Here is a 21,607-nt window from a genome sequence, read left to right on the forward strand (position 1 = left end):
TGAATAACCAGCATTACTAGGTTATAGCACTAGTGCAGAACCATGCTGTAGCATTATGCATCTGGAAGGATGCCGAAGCAAGGAAGAAGATTGCATAATGGCAACAAGCAGCCATTGGAAGGTCACAAAAACAAAAATTAAAGCCCATTGTCCAGAAGTGTGATTTTACTTCTGACTGATGATACATTAATGACGTTCCTCTATAGGTAGGGAGGTATCCTTTATTCAGACATCCTTTGGTTATTGATATTTCTGGGGGACTTCTCTTGGGGAAAAAGTCAGTGGGATCAGGCTCATTCCCCACTGGGACTACAGTGCTGAGAAGGGGGATCCAAAAGCCTCCCCACTCTGTTCAAGTCCAAAAAATACTTCTAAAGTTAAACTGGATACATCATCTGCCCTCACTGTCTCTCGCACAAGATCCATCACTGGTGTTTGCCCACCTACAGGTTGATGCAATATCTGCTCAATTTTACGAGTGTCCGTTTTCCTAACATGATTGCCCGCATGACCATTTTTCATTATTTTTTTTTCACGTTGCTGCTTTGTGGTTCCGCAATATTATTTATTTATTGCCCATGCCCTCCAATGTTTGGGGCTGGTTACAAAAGAGCGTACATAATTAGACTGATATAATAATTAAGTAACAAAATAATAAAAGAAATCATTACAATAAATGAGTTAAAAATAACTTAAAACAGCATATAAACAGTGAATGGGGAAAATAAGAATTAAACTTGAGACAGTGTCTCACATAGATCAGGAAAAAGCTAGCTTAAAAAGATGGTTTCAAGGGCTAATGTGTTCCATAAGATCAGGCCTTCGAAAGAAAAAGCACGTTCACGGGTCATGACCAATCTGGTGGATTTAGGGGATGGGACTTGTAGAAGGAATTGATTTTTTTTTTTTTACCTAAGACTTTGGCATGGAATGTAGAAAGTAAGATAGTGGATAACAGGGAGTTGTTATTGTGGATGAGGTTGTGTATTATGCTCAGGGTTTTATAATTTGCCATTTGATTGGTAACCAGTATAATTGGAAAACAACTGGAGAAATATGATCATGTAGTCTACAGTTAGAAAGTAAACGTGCTGCAGCATTTTGTACCAGTTGGAGTGGGCGTAGTGCTGATTGAGGTATACCTAGGTAAAGAGAGTTACAGTAGTCCAGTCCTGTGAGTATCAGGAACTGAAGTACTGTACAGAAAAGAGTAGGACTGAATAATGGCTTAATATGTTTGAGCAATTGAAGTTTGTAGAATGAAGCTTTAACGATGGATTTAATGGGAATTGACATGTTCAGTTTGAAGTCTAGTATAATATCAAGATTACGAACCTGTTTAGAAATGTTAATAGAATGATTGTCAAAGAAAATAGAGTTGGGAATATTTTCAAATTGGGAGTGTCCAAAAATCATTATTTCAGATTTATACTGAGTTTATTGTGGGTACAGCCATTTTTTAACTGAGGATAAACAGAGTTCGATAAATTGTAAGGTGGAATGCCATTCATGCCAGGTCGGAAAATAAATTGTATATTGTCGGCATACAGACAATAGGAAACGCCAGGAGTTGAAAGAAGTTGAAAGATGGGCATAAGATAAATATTATACAGTACCGCTGAAAGAGCGGAGCCTTGTGGAACTCCTGTTTTTAATAGAAATTGGGATGAACTTGTATGGTTCATAAAGATTTGTTGGAATCTATTTGTAAGGTATGATTGGAACAAAGAGTGGACTGTCCCAGAAATACCTATATTGGAAAGCTGAGAAAGTAATATTATTCTGCTTTTCTGTTAAACGTTTGGGGCTCCTCAAGACTAAACGCCAGCTCCAGGGCTGGTGTTAATTTTTGAGAGTAAAAATGTGCACGTCAGGCGCACATTCATTTTTTACATAAGGAGGTACTTGCTTATAGCCTCATCAACATGACATTTACATTTGTTAAGCGCTATTAGCTACACACTGGTTTGGACGCGCTTATCCCCTTATTGCCTAAGGGGTTATGGAATAGGGTTAACCTGTGCGCATGGTATTGCGCCGGCCTGCTTGGGTTTAGAATAAGCTCATAGGTCTTTGGGCCCCTGGTGAGAGCCCTTTCACCCCAAAGGGTATCAGGCTTAAAATCTCTCTCTTTGTAAATTATTAGAAGGACCTGCTGGCAGAGAATGCACGATAAGGTATCACTTCTAAAAGAAACTCAAGCTGGGAAGTCTCACCAGCATGTAAAATTCACACATCCTCACTCTCCAACTGCTTCCTCAAACTGATCATTGATGTATCTTAAAAGGGCTGGGCTGAATGGTGTTCAAACATCCAATCTAGACCCTCCAAGTGGGAGGGACTTGAGGGGAATGGAATGACTCTTTCTAAAGTGTTTTCTATACAGGGACAGGTCTATTAACCTTAAGGAAAAGGAGATTATTAGGTAAGTAGTAATTTCTCATTTCCTAGCATGTGGATAGATGGATTCAGGACCAGTAGGATGCACCCAATCTACTCCTAAATAAGGTGGGAGACTGCCCGCGGTCCAGTCAACACCACATGCGCAAAGGCAGCGTCCTCCCGGGTCTGCACGCCAGATGATAATATCTGGAAAAGGTGCATAAGGAGGATCATGTCTCAGCTCGGCAAATGTCGAGACAATCTAAACTCCAACCATGACACTGCCTGAGCCCTAATGGAATGAACCTAAACTGAGTAGGCAATGGCTTTTCAGCGGCCACATATGTGGCCGTGACCACCTCCTTAATCCAGCGAGCTATTGTAGCCGCGAAGCTGGTTCACTCTGTTTTCCTCCACCATGAAGGACAAACAGGTGATCAGTCTTTCGGAAATGTTTAGAAACCTCCAGATACCTCACAACATGTCTCTTGACATCCAAGGGACGCAACAGGCGATATTTTTCCAGATCTCTTTCCTTATCCAAGCACGGCAAAGAAATGGACTGACTGAAGTGAAAATCAGAGATCACTTTAGGCAAGAATGAACGAACAGCATGCAGCTGTATCGTTCCTGGAGTTACTGGAAGTAACGGCTCCTGGCAAGACAAAGCCTGCAGCTCGGAAATTCGATGCCAGAAACACTGTTTTCAAGGTCTGTAACCACAAGGAAAGGCTAAGCAGCATTCGAAACATAGGGTCCGCCAAGAAATCCAACCCCAGGTTAAGACTCCACAAAGGAACTGGTAACCGTAAAGGAAAACGAAGATGTTTTACACTCAAGAAACGGGTCACAGCAGGCTGAGACGATGATGATTCACCATTCCCCTGACCCCTGAAACAGGCAAGAGCTGCTACTTGTATCTTCAAGGAATTATAGGCCAACCCTTTATTTAACTCATCCTGCAAAAATTCCAAAATGAGCGGGATCTTAACTGAATGAGGAATAATATCTTGATCTTCACACCAAGCCTCAAACACTCGCAAACCTGCACATAGGCTAAGGAAGTAGAGAACTTTCGAGCTTGTAGCAAAGTGGCAATCACTGCAGAAGAATATCCATGCTTCAACAAGCAAGCCCTCTCAAGGGCCATACCATAAGACAAAATATAATTAGATCTTCATGAAGGACAGGCCCCTGCTGCAATAGATTCCTGTGTGGTGGAAGATGAAGGGGGGTTTCTACCAGGAGCCTTCGCAGATCTGCATACCATGGTCTTCTGGACCAATCTGGGGCCACTAGGAGCACCATTCCCCTGCAGCCTTTGTTCCTTCAAACTATTCTGCCCAACATAGGCAACAAGGGAAAGGCATACAGCAGTTTATCTTCCATCCAACACTTTATCTTCCATCCAACACATGCACGAGAGAATCAATACCCACGGACTTCAGATCTCTCCTGCAAGTAAAGAACTGAGGAATGTTCGTATTGTGAGAAGTTGCCAGCAGGTCTATAAATGGAAGGCCCCAGCGATCCACTATCAGCTGGAATGCCTCATCCGACAATATCCATTTTCATGGGTCCAGACTCTCCCTGCTATGAAAGTCTGCTCTTACATTGTCTTTTCCCACAATGTGCAATGCCAAAATCACCTGAAGATGCATTTCTTCCCATTCCATAAGTTGGTCTATCTCCTGCAATACCTGTTGGCTCTTGGTTCCTCCCTGCCGATTGATGTAAGCCACTGTCGTTGCGTTGTGCGACATTATTCGGACTGCTTGACCCTGCAATCTGCTGCTGAACTACAAGCACGCAACCAGACCGCCCGGGCTTCCAGCTGATTGATGTTCCAGAGAGACTCCTCTGTATTCCAGCGCCCTTGTGCCATTAGTTCCTGACAGTGAGCTCCGCAACCTTGGAGGCTCGCATCTCTTGCGAGTACCAGCCAGTCTCGTGATCTTAGGGGAACCCCTTTCCTTAGCTGATCCACTTTTAACCACTGTAGTTGAGAACAGACCTCCATCGGTAAGTGGAGCTGAATCGAATAGTCTTGAGACTGTAGGCTCTAATGAGACAGCAGAGTACACTGAAGGGGATGCATATGCACCCTCGCCCACGGCAACACCTCCAGGGTCGCCGCCATCAGAGCATCTGAAGACAGGACAACACTGCTGGGTGTAGTGTGTTCATCGATAGACGTAACCGCACCATCAGCTTCTGAATATGGCCCTCCAACAGGAACACCCTACCCTGTTTTGTGTCGAACCTAACACTGAGATACTCTAGCAACTGTGATGACTGAAGATTGCTCTTGGCCAGTTTCACAACCCAACCTAGCTCCTGCAACAAGGAGATCACCTTGTGCGAGACCCAGAGGCTCATTTCCAGACTCTTGGCCTGAATCGTCCAGTTGTCCGAGTATGGGTGTACCAGAATCCAATCTTTTCTCAGCTCTGCCACAACCACCAACATAACCTTGGAAACAATTCTGGGCTCGATGGCCAAACCAAAAGCTAGTGCTCGGAACTGATGATGATGTCTCAAAACTGAGAAATGCAGAAACCTTTGATGCTCTAGTCGGATGGGAATATGGAGGTATGCCTCAGACAGATCCAGAGACGTCAGGAACTCTCCCGATTGTATTGCCATCATCTCTGAGTGCAAGCTTTCCATGCAAAAACGAGTCACATACAAATGATAATTGACTCCTTTGAGATCCATGATGAGACAAAAAGAGCCCTCCTTCTTGAGCACAACGAAATAAATGGAATATCGGCCCGTATTTTCTTGAGACATGGCACTGGAACCACAGCCCGCAGGCTGAGGAGTCTTGACAACATACACTCTACTGCCTGTCTTTTCTGTGGAGAGCTGTAGGTTGATACCATGAACACGTGCTGAGGAACACTGTGAAACTCACCTCCAGAACCCACTGGTCTATTGTGATCTCGACCCATTTCAGATAAAAAAAAAAAAAAAAAAAAGAGAGGAGACCTAACTTCTGATCCTGGAGGTGGGTTGTACACCTTCACTGGGAGGCTCGGGGTGCTTCACTACCCAAGCCTACGCCCAGTCTGGGCTGCCTGGTATGAAAGGACTGAGTTCTACTCAAAGCCACTCCTCAGTAGGGTCAAAAACATCTGAACTCCCTAGTACAACCTCTCATGCTGAAGGATCGCGGCGCCTATTTCTTATCCTCTGGTAATCGAAGAACCGGGCACTCACCCCATTTATTGGCCATTTTCTTCAACTCACTCCCAAATAAAAGCGAGCCTTTAAAGGGCAACTTCTTAAGGTTAGACTTTGAGTTGTATCAGCTGATCAATTTCTCAGCTACAACTGAAACCTAGCCACTATTACCGAAGCTACCTCTCTGCCGAAGGGTGGACCAAATTGCAGCCCACATCCTTCAAAAAGGTGGTTGCTGGTTCCATTGCTGCCCTGGAATTTACACCAGATTCATTGATCTCCTGAGAGAGAGCAGTAAACAAGAGCAAGCCACTAGGGAACAACAAGAAGCTATCTGCAAATTCATTGCCATTGCTTCAAAGGTTTGCTTAACGATAGCCTCAATTATCCTATCATGTGCATCCTTCAAGGCTGCTCTCCCTTCTATGGGAATAGTCATCTGCTTGGTAACAGCACACACAAGCGCATCCACCTTTGGCAAACAGTTGCTCTCTCACAACTGGATCCAGCGGGGTACAGTTCTTCCAAGACTTATCCCCCTTTAAAATTAGCTTCCAGGGCACCCCATTCAAGATCAATTAATTCTTGAATAGCCTCCATAATAAGGAAGAAGCATGAGGCTTTACGCAACAAATTCAAAATGGGATCTTTCTTTGGCTCAGACATGGATTCAGCCCCAGGTACTTTCAGCATCTACAATGTCTGGGAAATCAAAGCCAGTGACTCATCTCTATCAAAGAACCTCAACAGTTCTATACAGCTCCAATCCTGGAGGAATTTCCTCATCCTCCAGGGAGTAAGGATTGGTCTCATCATCCATGCCATCTGGGTCCCTATTGGGAAGACCGGCTCCAAGCATACCCTGATGCTTACTCGCAGCACCAGGCATGCAGGATTTCACCACTTGTGATCCTGAGTTGTTAAGATTGGCCAGGTGTAGGGACTGCACCTGAATGAAGGCGTGCAGTACTTGAAAAAATTCTACCAAAGAAAAGGCAGAAGGATCCATGCCAAAACTAGGGGGCACCTGTCCTGTGCCCACTGAACTACCTTGTCCAGATAACAACCAGTTAGGGGAGCTCCAAAATCAGGTGACCATTCCCACACCAGCCTGGGAAGAACCAGGCTTAGTAAAATCAGACAGATGTAATTCTCCCTAAGCCTCCAAACAGTGCTGACAAATTAGAGGGAACGCCAGGTTGAGATGTCCGAATATGACAAAGGACAAGGCGCTTAGGCTTCTTCACTATGGGTGCCATCATCTGTCTGCCAATATGCTGTATCAGGCGTTTGATAATAATGCACCCAAAAAATTAGGCACTCATAACTAAGGTGCACAACACTGTGCCTATATAAATGCCCAAACTGAGCTCCCCAGGACGCTCAGATAAAGTGCACAAAAAAGCATGTACGTGTGCGTGCGAACAAAAAAGCAAGTGCGTGTATAAATGGGTGCCCTGGTAGGTACTCCTAGGTGCCTAAGAAGGCACCCAATGGGCCGTACAGTCCCATACACACTACAGTCCCGTACACACTACACCATGGCCTACCACACGGTGAACCAGATGAGCCTTAGAGTGGGGCCTAGCTGCAAGGGCTGCTCAGTCTGTTAGAGTTCAGGAGAACAGGGTGGAACCTAACAGAGGCAGGAACGATAGATCACTCGCCAAGCACAGAGACCCGGGGGGGGGGGGGGGGGGGGAAGTAATCCCTATTCAACTCCTTTTTTTTTTTTTTTAAATTACCCTTTACCTGAGCTCAACCCGTCCTGGCTGAGTACAAGATCGGTCTCTGGCTGTGGGGGCAGAGGGCATAAACCTTCACCACCAGGCTCTGTTTCTTGCACCTGCTTGGTTTTCAGCTGTTTGCTGTTTTTTTTTTTTTTTTTACAGCTAAGTCCATGCCAGTTGAAAAACCAGCTACCGGACCAAGGCATACATCTGAGGGATCATGGAAATCATCTCAGAAATTCTCAAATGAGGGAGGGACCATAAGGTACCACAGGAGAGTGGGGTAAATTAATTTTCCTTCTTTGCTCCTTCAAAAAACTTAAAAGCAATCCCCAGTAGAGAGATGCACGTCCACCATCTGCTGGAAACTGAGAATATTGGCGGGCTGTCGTCACTGCAGGACTTTATATACCGTGATGTCAGCTTTGTTTTGTCTCCATCTGCTGGGAGAGGTGCATAACCCACTGGATTCACCTGTCCATATGCTAAGAAACAGTAGTTTAAACTTCTAGTCCAACAGGGTTACTTAAAAAGACTGCATAAATTTGGTATGAACTGAATGTTCAGAGTGCTCTGGAATACAGAATACACATATAGGGGCAGATTTTAAAACTTTATAACATGCACGTGCAGCCACGAGCATTTATAAAATCAGGGGTCGGCGTGCGCAAGGGGGTGGACAATTATGTACCTAGCGCGTGTCAAGCTGCACTGCCTTCTTCCTCTGTTCCCTCCCAGGTTGCTCCGAATTCCGAGCAGCCTCGAGAGAACTTCCCTACTCCCCCACCTTCCCTTCCCCTCTCTCCCGCCCCCCAGCCCTAAGCTAAACCCCCCTAAAAAATATATCTTACCGAGTTACGCCTGCCTGTGCCTGGAGGCTCCGGCCCCACCCCCAGGCCGCCCCGCCCCTTTTTCCAAGTCCTGGGACTTACACGCGCCCCAGGGCTTTATGCATGCTGTTGGGCCTTTTGAAAATAGGCCCGGCGTGCGTAATCCTTCTGGATTTACGAATGTACGGCTTTGAAAATCTTCCTCATATTGTTGCATCTGCTTCTAGTGTTCACGTCTTAAGTTCCTTTCCAAAATCAGGATCTGCCACTATAGAGCTGAAATCATTTCAGAGTGAGCTTCAGTTTTTCAATGTCCTGTGACTTTGCTTTCATTGTGGAGATTTGATTTTTAAGTTCCAATATATCTAATTGTATTTCAGAGGTTTACGAGTTCTCCTTGACTAAGTCATTGAATTGTAGCAGTGGGTTCATGATCACTTGCAGGGAGATCTCCTATTACTTTTCCAGCCAACACTTTAGTTGTAGATGGAGGATCCTGTTTAATCCTAACACTTTGTTGCAGTCCAGAAAGACCGCCTCCCTTCACCGAATTATTTGCAGACATCTTGTCAGTAAAATTGAGATGAAAAATCAGAAGCTATGATTCAATGACAAGAGAAACCAGTGATGATAAAACAAGTCTTGGGAGCTGATTTCTTAAGCGGGAACTTGTGTAAAGCTCTTTAGCACCCCTTAAAGGCAGAATATCAAAAGTTTATAAATAAATAAATGTTTTGAGGAGACATTGATTCAATCAATGCTGGGGTAATTGAAATATCACATTATTATTCTGTTACCAAATATGCCCAATTCTATAGCATTTAGGAATCTTTTTTCATCTTGGCTAGGTGGACACTCTGTCTAACCCATCACATATTTATTTACTTTATTTAAATTATGCATATGGAATTTTTATCCATAAGGATTCCACAGTACATTGTGTTTCCTATAAGATTTTTATCCTGCTTGATTCAATGTCATCTTTTACATATAGTGCCATCCATCCACCAATTTGATCTGCCCTGCCCTGTCAATATAATTTATACCATGTTACTGCAGTGTCCCATTGGTTAACTTCTTTCCACCATGTTTCTTAGATGCATATAATATCTAAATTGCAAGTTGTTCTAAATCCCTAATTAACTATTCTGAAGATTTTCCTCCTAATGGGGGTAATAACCTATATAAAAAAATAATGACACAGGTGAGTGGGAGATTTGGGGGGGGGGGAGGGGGGGCCTGAACCAAACACAAATGACTACTTGTCCAGGATCCAGTTCTTACACCTTTTCAAATCAAGCAAGTAACCTCTGAAAGTCACAACTTCTCAGTGTTCCAGTGGGAACACTGAGAAGAGAGGATCACCTTGCTGGTGGCTGAAAGGAATCAGTAAGTTTTTGCTTGGGACATTGTCTTTTTTAAAAAGTACTGGGGCAAAGTTAACTATTTGGGGATATTATTTAGTGTGTTTGTGCCTTTAATAGTCAGAAAGGCATTGAATAAACAAGTTAGACTGTTTGTATTTTTAGTCAGTCAATAAGGCAGCAGTAGGTAGGCATTGAATAAACAAGTTAGACTGTATTTTTAGTCAGTCAATAAGGTAGCAGTAGATAGTGTGTTTATTTTTTTAAAGTATGCATAACTGAGTGTTCTCCAGACTTTTAAAGAGTTGAGTGTTTGTATTTAATACTGAGTGTATTGAAAAAAAAAAAAACCCACAAAAAAAAAACCAACCACCCAAAAAGTAGCCAGAAGCTAGAAATAAGCTAAGAGCAGTATATACCAAAGTAAAAAAGTTGAATAGTTCAGCTCAGTTACTCACCTTGGAAAGGTGTTGAGGTAGTGTGATTGGGTTTGAATAGGGACCAACATTTGTTAATCAAGGGAGCAGTGAGTCACTCAGGCTGACTAACTGAAGTTAGACTGTATTTCCCAACCTACCCACCCCTAGCTCATCCCTTAATTTATAGGCAGGTGCCACTTTCACAAAAAAAAAAAAAAAAAAAGCATCAACAAAAACTTTATTGAGAATTCGACCAGACCCCGGTAGGCCACTACCAGACACATAGTGAATTCACTAATACATTCCTATTCCCATAGCAACCTAAAACTTAATTAGGAACTGATCAAAATTGAGATGAAGGCAGCAGTCCAGCAGCAAGAGGGGGGCTTCCCAGTCTTTTGCATCGAGTGTCACATGATTGATTTTTTACCCACCGGTGAGAAGTTGTACATGTGCATGTGATGCAAAGAGCTCCTGGCTCTCAGAGAACAAGTCCGATCTCTGGAGGCTAGAGTGGCAGACAGAGAGGTATATAGATGAGACCTTCAGGGACATAGTAGTCAAGTCCCAACTTCAGACTGGCAGCCCTGGTGCTGCCTTGGAGGAAGAAGGTCTCATGATGGGAGAGCACCAACCAGGTGTAGCAGGAAAGGATCCTGTAGCAAGGACCTGCTCTCTAGGTGATGCATTTTCCTTTCGCACTGAGGATATCTCCCCAAGGCCTACTGCCCAGGAGGGAAGGGTTAGGTCGGCCGTCATAGTTGGTGATTCAATTATTAGGAATGTAGATAGCTGGGTGGCTGGTGGGCGTGAGGATCGCCTGGTAACATGCCTACCTGGTGCGAAGGTGGCGGACCTCACGCGTCACCTAGATAGGATTTTAGACAGTGCTGGGGAGGAGCCGGCTGTCGTGGTACATGTGGGCACTAACGACATAGGAAAATGTGGGAGGGAGGTTCTGGAAGCCAAATTTAGGCTCTTAGGTAGAAAGCTTAAATCCAGAACCTCCAGGGTAGCATTCTCTGAAATGCTCAATGTTCCACGCGCAGGTCACCAGAGGCAGGCAGAGCTCCGGAGTCTCAATGCATGGATAAGACGATGGTGCAAGGAAGAGAGATTCAGTTTTGTTAGGAACTGGGGAACCTTTTGGGGAAGGGGAAGTCTCTTCCAAAGGGATGGGCTGCACCTTAACCAGGGTGGAACCAGACTGCTGGCGCTAACCTTTAAAAAGAAGATAGAGCAGCTTTTAAACTAGAACAAAGGGGAAAGCCGACAGTCGCTCAGCAGCGCATGGTTCGGAGAGAGGTATCTTTAAAGGATACTAATGATGCATTAGAATTAAAGCATCCCGACAGTGAGGTTCCAATAATTAGAAAAGTAGTCCAAGTGCCTGTAACTAAAAACTCACCTGAGCTAAAAAATTCTAACTTATCCCTATCAATTAAAAAGCAGAATGAAAATACAAACAAAAAACAAACTTTGAAATGTTTGTATGCTAATGCCAGAAGTCTAAGAAGTAAGATGGGAGAATTAGAATGTATAGCAGTAAATGATGACAGACTTAATTGGCATCTCAGAGACATGGTGGAAAGAGGATAACCAATGGGACACTGCTAAACCGGGGTACAAATTATATCGCAATGACAGAGAGGAGCAATCGGGAGGAGGTGTGGCACTTTATGTCCGGGATGGCATAGAGTCCAACAGGATAAACATCCTGTATGAGACTAAATATAAAATTGAATCTTTATGGGTAGAAATCCCTTGTGTGTCGGGGAAGACTATAGTGATAGGGGTATACTACCGTCCATCTGGTCAAGATGGTGAGACGGACAGTGAAATGCTAAGAGAAATTAGGGAAGCTAACCAAATTGGTAGTGCAGTAATAATGGGAGACTTCAATTACCCCAATATAGACTGGGTAAATGTATCATCGGGTCACGCTAGAGAGATAACGTTCCTGGATGGAATAAATGATAGCTTTATGGAGCAATTGGTTCAGGAACCGACGAGAGAGGGAGCAATTTTAGATTAATTCTCAGTGGAGCACAGGACTTGGTGAGAGAGGTAACGGTGGTGGGGCCGCTTGGCAATAGTGATCAAATTTGATTTAATGACTGGAAAAGGAACAGTGTGCAAATCCAAGGCTCTCGTGCTAAACTTTCAAAAGGGAAACTTTGATAAAATGAGAAAAATTGTTAGAAAAAAACTGAAAGGAGCAGCTACAAAAGAAAGCCTGTAAGGGAGTCAGTTGGACCGTTAGATGATCGAGGGGTTAAAGGGGCACTTAGAGAAAATAAGGCCATCGCGGAAAGATTAAATGATTTCTTTGCTTCGGTGTTTACTGAAGAGGATGCTGGGGAGGTACCCGTAATGGAGAAGGTTTTCATGGGCAATGATTCAGATGGACTGAATCAAATCACAGAGAACCTAGAAGATGTGGTAGGCCTGACTGACAAACTGAAGAGTAGTAAATCACCTGGACCGGATGGTATACACCCCAGAGTTCTGAAGGAACTAAAAAATGAAATTTCAGACCTATTAGTAAAAATTTGTAACTTATCATTAAAATCATCCATTGTACCTGAAGACTGGAGGATAGCAAATGTAACCCCAATATTTAAAAAGGGCTCCAGGGGCGATCCGGGAAACTACAGACCGGTTAGCCTGACTTCAGTGCCAGGAAAAATAGTGGAAAGTGTTCTAAACCTCAAAATCACAGAACATATAGAAAGACATGGTTTAATGGAACAAAGTCAGCATGGCTTTACCCAGGCAAGTCTTGCCTCACAAATCTGCTTCACTTTTTTGAAGGAGTTAATAAACATGTGGATAAAGGTGAACCGGTAGATATAGTATACTTGGATTTTCAGAAGGCGTTTGACAAAGTTCCTCATGAGAGGCTTCTAGGAAAAGTAAAAAGTCATGGGATAGGTGGCGATGTCCTTTCGTGGATTGCAAACTGGCTAAAAGACAGGAAACAGAGAGTAGGATTAAATGGGCAATTTTCTCAGTGGAAGGGAGTGGACAGTGGAGTGCCTCAGGGATCTGTATTGGGACCCTTACTTTTCAATATATTTATAAATGATCTGGAAAGAAATACGAGTGAGATAATGTTTAGATTACTTACCTGGTAATCTTCTTTTCCTTAGTGTAGACAGATGGACTCAGTACGAATGGGATAGTATCCGCGTGCTAGCAGTTGGAGACGGATCTGACGTCAGTACGGGGGCGTATATAGCCCCACAGGAAGCGCAGCGACTCAGTAATCTTCCTTGCAAAAGCTGTTATGGATGTGTGTACTGACGCTCAGTGAAAAGTGAAAACAGGATTCCCCTGACCGATTGACAGTGGCTGGAGACCGGAAAGCGTTGACACCTGGTAAAGTGCACGCTCTCATGTAAACAAAGGCATGGCTTACCTGGAACCGGTGAAACTCATGCACACAGGCAGCGGGGCGGGATGCTGAGTCCATCTGTCTACACTAAGGAAAAGAAGATTACCAGGTAAGTAATCTAAACATTTCCTGGTGTGTAGCCAGATGGACTCAGTACGAATGGGATGTACAAAAGCTTTACCTCCCACCTGGGCGGGAGGCTGCCTGAGGACCATGCAAAACTGCCCTCGCAAAAGCTGAGTCCTCCCTGGCCTGGATGCCCAGACGGTAGAACCTGGAAAAGGTATGAAGGGAGGACCACGTCGCTGCTTTACAGATGTCTGCCGGAGACAGCATCCGTGATTCAGCCCAAGATGCCGCTTGGGCCCTGGTAGAATGAGCCTTGACCTGTAGAGGCGGAGCCTTCCCAGCCTCCACGTAGGCGGCTCGAACGACTTCTTTAATCCAGCGGGCGATGGTGGGCCGCGAGGCCGCTTCACCTTGCTTCTTCCCGCTGTACAGGACGAACAGATGGTCCGTCTTTCGTAGGTCTTGTGTAAGTTCCAGATACCTGGGCAGCACTCTGCCAATGTCGAGATGGCGTAATAAATGACCTTCTTCAGATTTCTGCAAACCCGCCGTGGTAGGCAAGGATATGGTTTGATTAAGATGAAACTGTGAAACCACCTTAGGCAGAAAGGAGGGAACCGTACGAAGGTGGATAGCCTCTGGAGTGATCCTAAGAAAGGGATCACGGCAGGACAGTGCCTGTAACTCGGAGATGCGACGTGCTGAACACACCGCCAGCAAGAATACCATCTTCAAGGTGAGAGAACGAAGAGACAGGCCCCGAAGGGGTCGGAAGGTGGATCCGGCGAGGAAATCCAAAACGAGGTTGAGGTTCCAAAAAGGCACAGGCCACTTCAGTGGCGGACGAATATGCTTGACTCCTTGCTTTGGAGACGGAAATTACTGAGTCGCTGCGCTTCCTGTGGGGCTATATACGCCCCCGTACTGACGTCAGATCAGTCTCCAAATGCTAGCACGCGGATACTATCCCATTCGTACTGAGTCCATCTGGCTACACGCCAGGAAATCAAATTTGCAGATGACACAAAATTGTTCAGAGTAGTTAAATCACAAGCAGATTGTGATAAATTGCAGGAAGACCTTGTGAGACTGGAAAATTGGGCATCCAAATGGCAGATGAAATTTAATGTGGATAAGTGCAAGGTGATGCATATAGGGAAAAATAACCCATGCTATAATTACACAATGTTGGGTTCCATATTAGGTGCTACAACCCAAGAAGGAGATCTAGGTGTCATAGTGGATAACACATTGAAATCGTTGGTACAGTGTGCTGCGGCAGTCAAAAAAGCAAACAGAATGTTGGGAATTATTAGAAAGGGAATGGTGAATAAAACGGAAAATGTCATAATGCCTCTGTATCGCTCCATGGTGAGACCGCACCTTGAATACTGTGTACAATTCTGGTCGCCGCATCTCAAAAAAGATATAATTGCGATGGAGAAGGTACAGAGAAGGGCTACCAAAATGATAAGGGGAATGGAACAGCTCCCCTATGAGGAAAGACTAAAGAGGTTTGGAATTTTCAGCTTGGAGAAGAGACGACTGAGGGGGGATATGATAGAGGTGTTTAAAATCATGAGAGGTCTAGAACGGGTAGATGTGAATCGGTTATTTACTCTTTCGGATAGTAGAAAGACTAGGGGGCACTCCATGAAGTTAGCATGGGGCACATTTAAAACTAATCGGAGAAAGTTCTTTTTTACTCAACGCACAATTAAACTCTGGAATTTGTTGCCAGAGGATGTGGTTAGTGCAGTTAGTATAGCTGTGTTTAAAAAAGGATTGGATAAGTTCTTGAAGGAGAAGTCCATTACCTGCTATTAAGTTCACTTAGAGAATAGCCACTGCCATTAGCAATGGTAACATGGAATAGACTTAGTTTTTGGGTACTTGCCAGGTTCTTATGGCCTGGATTGGCCATTGTTGGAAACAGGATGCTGGGCTTGATGGACCCTTGGTCTGACCCAGTATGGCATTTTCTTATGTTCTTAAATAAATGTAAACCTTAAACTACAACAAAATTAATTCAAACTCTCAAACTATTTAGCATCACAAATATACACACTCAGTAATAGTTCAACCCTCCAACAAATATCTTTGTAGGATTTAGGCACTCTTTTCCAGCAAGTCCTACTTACACACAAGCAAATGCAACTTCTGTCATCAGCACTCCCTCAGGACTAGGAGAACTTACATTTTGGTTGTCACAGTACAAATAGCATTTCATGGTTATTAAAATCAATTTTTTGCTTCAAGCATGTTTTAAAGTATTTACATCTGAGACTAGTCATAACAAATTTACACCTAACAGCTTGCTCTTCTCCACTTTGCAAATGATTATAACATGCTTTGCTTTATGAAAGCAAGACCAACAGTTGCTTACCTTTAACATGTGATCTCCAAGGACAGCAGGATGTTAGTCCTCACACATGGGTGACATCATCAGATGAAGCCCAATGCAGAAAACTTATGTCAAAGTTTCTTGAACTTTGACTAGGCACACTGAGCATGCCCAGCATGCCCTACACCACACGTCCACTCGGGGGGTCTCTCTTTAGTCTCGTAACACAGAATTATGATTAAAATAAAAAATAGGAGAAGCATCTCTCTCAAAAATTGGGAAAAACGGGCATCATTATATCCCTAGATGCAGAAAAAGCATTTTACCATATTTCTTGGTCTTACTTATTCTCAGTACTGCATAAGTTTGGTCTCCCAGACAGATTTATGGATTGGGTACATGCCATGTATGAAACTCCTAAGACCCGATTTTTGATCAACGGGGTATTCTCTCCCTTTTTCTCTATTGGCTGTGGCACCCTTTCTCCATTGCTCTTTGCCCTGGCTATAGAACCTTTGATTGCTTCTATCCGACAACGATGGGATATTATGGGCGTTCAGTTTGGTATGCAAGAGCATAATATTTCCTTATATGCAGACGTTTTAATCTTTTTGTCTAATCCACGCACCTCCAGCCCAGCACTGTTGGAAGTTCTCTGGCGGTTTGGATTAATCTCTGGGTACAAGATTAATTATGACCAGTCTGAAATATTTCCAATCAGTCCTCATACCATTATACCAGACTGTATGGCCACTTTTAGAGTTGTGCAGGACGGTTTTACATATTTGGGTATTTTCATCCCACGAGATTTAAGAACCCTATATGCCCATAATGTCAAGTTTGCTGGTGGAGATTCGCTGAAATCTGCAAAAATGGGCGGATTTGCCGATCTCCTGGTTAGGGCGCATAAATTTAATCAAAATGACTATTTTAACAAAATTTGTATATCGTTTTCAATATGTTCCTTGTGATATACCAGCTAGGGTTTTTGACACCCTACATGGGGCTGCCATGGCTCTAATAGAATGAGCCTTGACACGAGCCCCAAGATGCAGTCCCACCTGGGCATAAAAAAAGACGATGCTATCTGCTAGCCAATTGGATATTGGCTGTTTGGCAACAGCAATGCCTAACCTATTCTTATTAAAAGAATAAAAAATGTGGGTGGACTGTCTATGGGCATCTATCCACTCCAGATAGAAGGCTAAGGCTATTTTGCAGTCCAGACGGTACAGTGCTAGCTTGCCTTGGTATGAATGGGGCCTGGGAAAGAATGTTGGCAGGATGATTGACTGGTTAAGATGGAAATCCATCACCATCTTAGACAGAAACTTAGGGTGTGTACACTAGACCACCTTGTCATTACAGAACTTAGTATAAGGTGGATAAAGGCTTGGAGCTCACTGACCCTGCATGCTGAAGTGACCGCCACCAAAATACTACCTTCCAAGTCAGGTACTTCAGGTCACAGGTGCGCAGCGGCTCAAAAGAAGCTTTCATCAGTTGAGCTAACACCATGTTGAGGTCCCAAGACAAAATGGAAGGCCTTAGGGAAGGCTTCAACTGAAGCAGACCCCGCATGAAATGTATCACTATAGGCTGTACAGAGATGGGTGTACTATCTACACCGTGGTGGTAAGCACAATTGCAATGAGATGAACTCTAATGGAGTTGGTTTTCAAGCCAGCCTCCGATAGGTGTAGAAGGTAGTCAAGCAGTTTTAGTGGGGGGCAGGAGAACTAATCTAGGGCCTTCTGGTCACACCACATGGAAAACCTCCTCCACTCCAGTCAGACTGAGGTGGGGGGGGTTTGCTAGATATTCCTCGGACCCGTGAGAGGGAACAGCAACTGGCACCAGGACCAGCGGAGACCGTTGCGAACCCCAGACATCAATGGAGGATAGGCGCTTCTTGCCACGGGGTCGCTTCAGGGGCTTCGCAGCAAAAGCTGGTGCATCCCTATGCCCAGTCCCATTCATCAGGTGGACCGGTACCGATGCTCGGCATGATTCTTTCCTGGTGCCGAGGACAACAAACCCTGCATCCTCAGACCAGAGGAAATAGAAAGCAGTCAGTCTCTGATGCCCCATCGATGGGGTGATGTCCATTGGTGCGGCTCCAAGGTCCTTTAATGCAGATAGCTCGGACTTCTTCAACCTGAAGAGCTGATCCAACTTGTTGAGTTGAAGTCTATGTCCCTTCAGGGTCAACTGGATGCACAAGTGGCAACCCTGGACATCATGTGACGCCCCCAGGCAGAGGATGCAAACATTGTGAGGATCAGTGATCAAAATAGTCCTGGGGCACTAGGGGCATCAGTGAAAACCGGACATGGTCATGATGGGGCGAAATGAAAGGGTAAAAGGACAGAATGATGGCAGCAGGCATCGATGGCAGGTGGGCACTGAGGCACTGCCACCACAGGGGGAACTGACTGCGAAAAGTAACTTACCCGCAACACCGAAAATCCTGACTAGGGACTCTACGGGGAGGCACTGGGAGGGACCCGGTGATAGACTAAGAAAATGATCGCAAAAAACTGTGAAAAAACCCCCCAACTTCTCCACAAGGCAGAAGCCAAGTTTTCAGAGCTCAAACAAACTGCGAGGCTCACAGCTCCGCGGAAAAAGACTGAAGAGGGACCCTGCGTGGATGCGTGATATAGGGCATGTTGGACATGCTTAGTGTGCCTAGTCAAAGTTCTAGAAACTTTGACATAAGTTTTCTGCATCGGACTCCATCTGATGATATCACCTATGTGTGAGGACTGCTATCCTGCTTGTCCTCGAAGAATGATCTGTTCATGTGCGCTGAAACAATTACTAAACTTTATTGGCCTGAACTGTAACCAAACTGGAACTTTAGATGCAGCTGAAAGCAGACTGGTACCAAACCAAAATTATAAATTACATTCTTCTGCCATGGCACAGTAGTAGCCTGCTATGTCACTGTGAAAACAGATTAAATAATACTGCACAGAATCAGTCAGTTCATGGACCCTATTAGTAGAATACCATAAGGTGTATTACAATGACTGATTTCTTCTCATCTTACCTCCATGAGTAAAGGTCTCTGCCCCATGGCTGCCATTCCCTGAAGGGCATTCACTTCTGCCACTAGAACCCTGTGAAGAAGCTGAAATAAAAATATTAATAGTATTATTTTATAATTTATACAGCATCAAGATACACAGTGTTGAACACTTACAAAAAGCATTGTAGTCATAAAGCAATAAGTATAAAGTGCCAGTATATACAATGCTAAGACCTGAAAAAACATTGATTTAAGGTTAAGCACATATCACTTTACAGACAGAAAAAAAAAGGAGTTGCAGTTATTGCACAGCATGTTCTACAATGCTAGTAAAGCAAAACCTGTTAGCCAACCATACAGGCCTGGATTTAGGGATAGGCAATATAGGCAACTGCTTAGGGCAGGAGTGGGAAAACCTTTTTGTGCTGGGGCCACAGGGAAGGTGGGGCCACATTACAGGTTATAGACTGCAACAGTGAAGGTGGGAAGGTCCACCTTGGAGCTCCTCATCACGATGACAATCAAAGTCCCAGCACTTACTGCAGGCATATCATATCAAACAGGCTTAAGCACCACCATTTTTAGCACCTGAGGAACTCTGCAATCGTAGATCACAGCATCTACCAAAATCAGCAAAACTTTAAACCCAACAGTGATACATTTTAAGGGCAAGAGGTAAAAGGCATTTTCCTGGTAGCAGAATACTTCATATTGGTCAAAAATTCAGAACACAGATAGATCCTTACCAAATAAGAATAAAAAGACCATAAAAGCATAAACAGAAAGGTGCAGACAAGTGGAAACCACTACAAGACAGACATATTCAATGCAATAATGTAAAAACAGAAACATCACCATTCCTCATAACACAAAATCAAGAAAATCATAATAGTAAACCATACTATTAAAACATTTCAAAACAGATGACAAATAAAGCATCATCTAAGGCCCAATATTTAAATATATTTGGTTTTTATGCTACCCAGTGATAACTTATCCGGCTAACTTAGAAGGGATATTCAGTCGAATGGCTATGCTGCTGAATATAACGGGTAAGTTCTAGTTAGCTGGTAAGTTACATTTGGATAACTTTAGAGCAGGTCTAACATTCAGTTAACTCACCTAGACAAAGCTAAATACAGGCACTTATCTGGTTAAGATAACCGGACAAGTTGCCATGCTTTGATCCGCCCATTGCTTGCCCCCAAGATATCTGGCTATCTACTTAGCTGGATAAATACTTTTCCGGCTAAGTGGCAGCAGCTGAACATAGCCAGATATTCAGCAGCTGTCACTTAGCCAGATAAGTCTCTATTTATCTGGTTAAATAGTGCTAAATATCAACCTTCCTAATGAAGACGAATAAGGATAAAAAAAACTTTAAACTTTTCCCAAAAACTAATTGAATATTTCAAAACAGTAGACATACAAAACTCCTAATTAAAACAAATAAGGATAAAGAAATTCCCTGCTCTCCATACCTGAGAACTTTTGATTTCCACTCACTTTAAAAGTGCAGTGGATTAGTGGGAGGAGGTGGGAACACAAACTTCCTCTTCCTTCTCTCACACACAAGTTAATTCTCACACTCCCACACTCTTCTACCCTCTCCTTCTTACTCCCCCTATTCTTCCTTCCGCTTCCCTTCCATCTCCCACTCCCACTCACCCCTTCCTTCTCACCCACCTCCACTCACCCCTCTTCCGTTGCCTCCCAGTTACATCCCTTCAGTCACTCATTCCATCCCTCCTCTCTCTCAATCATTCACCCTCCCATTCAATCCTCTTCCCTCCCTCACTCCCACTTGCTTCTCACCCATCCCTCTATCATTCACTCCCTTCCAACTCAATCCCGTTCCCAGTCTCTCACCCTTTTATGTTCCTTTATTCTCACCCTTTTCTTCTATCACTCACCTCCTCACTCCTCCTCACCTCCTTCCCTTCCCTCTGTGTCACTCCCTCCCTTCAATTTACTCCCTTCTCACCCTCCCAGTCACCCCCTCCCTTTCCTTCCCTATGTCAACTCACCCTCCCAGTCAATTCCCTACTCTTCCTTCTCAATCACTCACCTGTCACGCCTTCCCTTCAGTCTGAGTTACTCACTCCCATTACTCCCTTCCCTCTGTCATCCCTCCCTCCCATTCACTCCCATTCCCTTCCCTCTTACTCACTCCCACTCACCCTATTCTGTTCCCTCATTCTCACCCCTTTCCTCTCAGTCACTCAATCTTTCCCTCCCCTCTCAAACACTCACCCTCTCCCTTCCCAACTGACTCTCGTCCCTCACCATTCTCACTCCTCTCACCATCCCCTCTTTTAGTTCGTTAGTCATATCCCTTCCCTTTCAGCTACTACCATCATAACCCTTCCTCCTTGGGATGTCGCCTGCTATCTGCTAGCTGGCAGGTCACCATTGGCTCCATCATTGCCTGGGACTGAAAGCCCGCCTGCAGGTCACCATCGGGCCCACCACTGCTTGGGACCCTCTCTTTGCTGGTGGGGGTGGGAACCCCAGCAGCGTACCACCACCATAGGGGATTGCCTTGTAGGGCGTCACTCGCTGGTGGGGGTGGGAACCCTGCCAGTGTACCATTACACAGTGCCTTCACTTGGGGGCTTCATCTCGCTAACAGGGGGTGAGACCTCTACCAATGCATCATTAAACAGCACTGTCGCACGGTGGGAATACATTGTCTCCAGGCCTTTGCACTGGCAGACATCACATTTTTCATTGTATCATCAAGGGCAACAAATTGACACTCAGGCAGGCAGGTTTGAGCATCAATGGGTCGTACATAATATAGCATTTATAAGAGCTAGGCAGGCCTGAAGAAAGGCAGCAATGAGTCCGAT

At 44.4% G+C, this 21,607-nt stretch overlaps 1 protein-coding gene across 4 annotated transcripts in view; it reads right to left on the bottom strand.

The window, feature by feature from the left end:
- Positions 1-21,607, bottom strand: part of NUP205 (nucleoporin 205) — a 558,669-nt gene that overhangs the window by 200,652 nt on the left and 336,410 nt on the right. For all 4 annotated transcript variants that reach the window (XR_003858760.1, XM_029616971.1, XM_029616970.1 and 1 more), the window contains one exon: positions 18,777-18,857. Coding sequence is in view for 3 of the 4 variants with exons in the window: in XM_029616971.1 (XP_029472831.1) it covers positions 18,777-18,857 (81 nt within the window). In the remaining variant the exon portion in view is untranslated. The remainder of the gene's footprint in view (positions 1-18,776; positions 18,858-21,607) is intronic.

This window comes from Rhinatrema bivittatum, chromosome 9 (genome assembly GCF_901001135.1).
Source record: "Rhinatrema bivittatum chromosome 9, aRhiBiv1.1, whole genome shotgun sequence".
NCBI lineage: Eukaryota > Metazoa > Chordata > Amphibia > Gymnophiona > Rhinatrematidae > Rhinatrema > Rhinatrema bivittatum.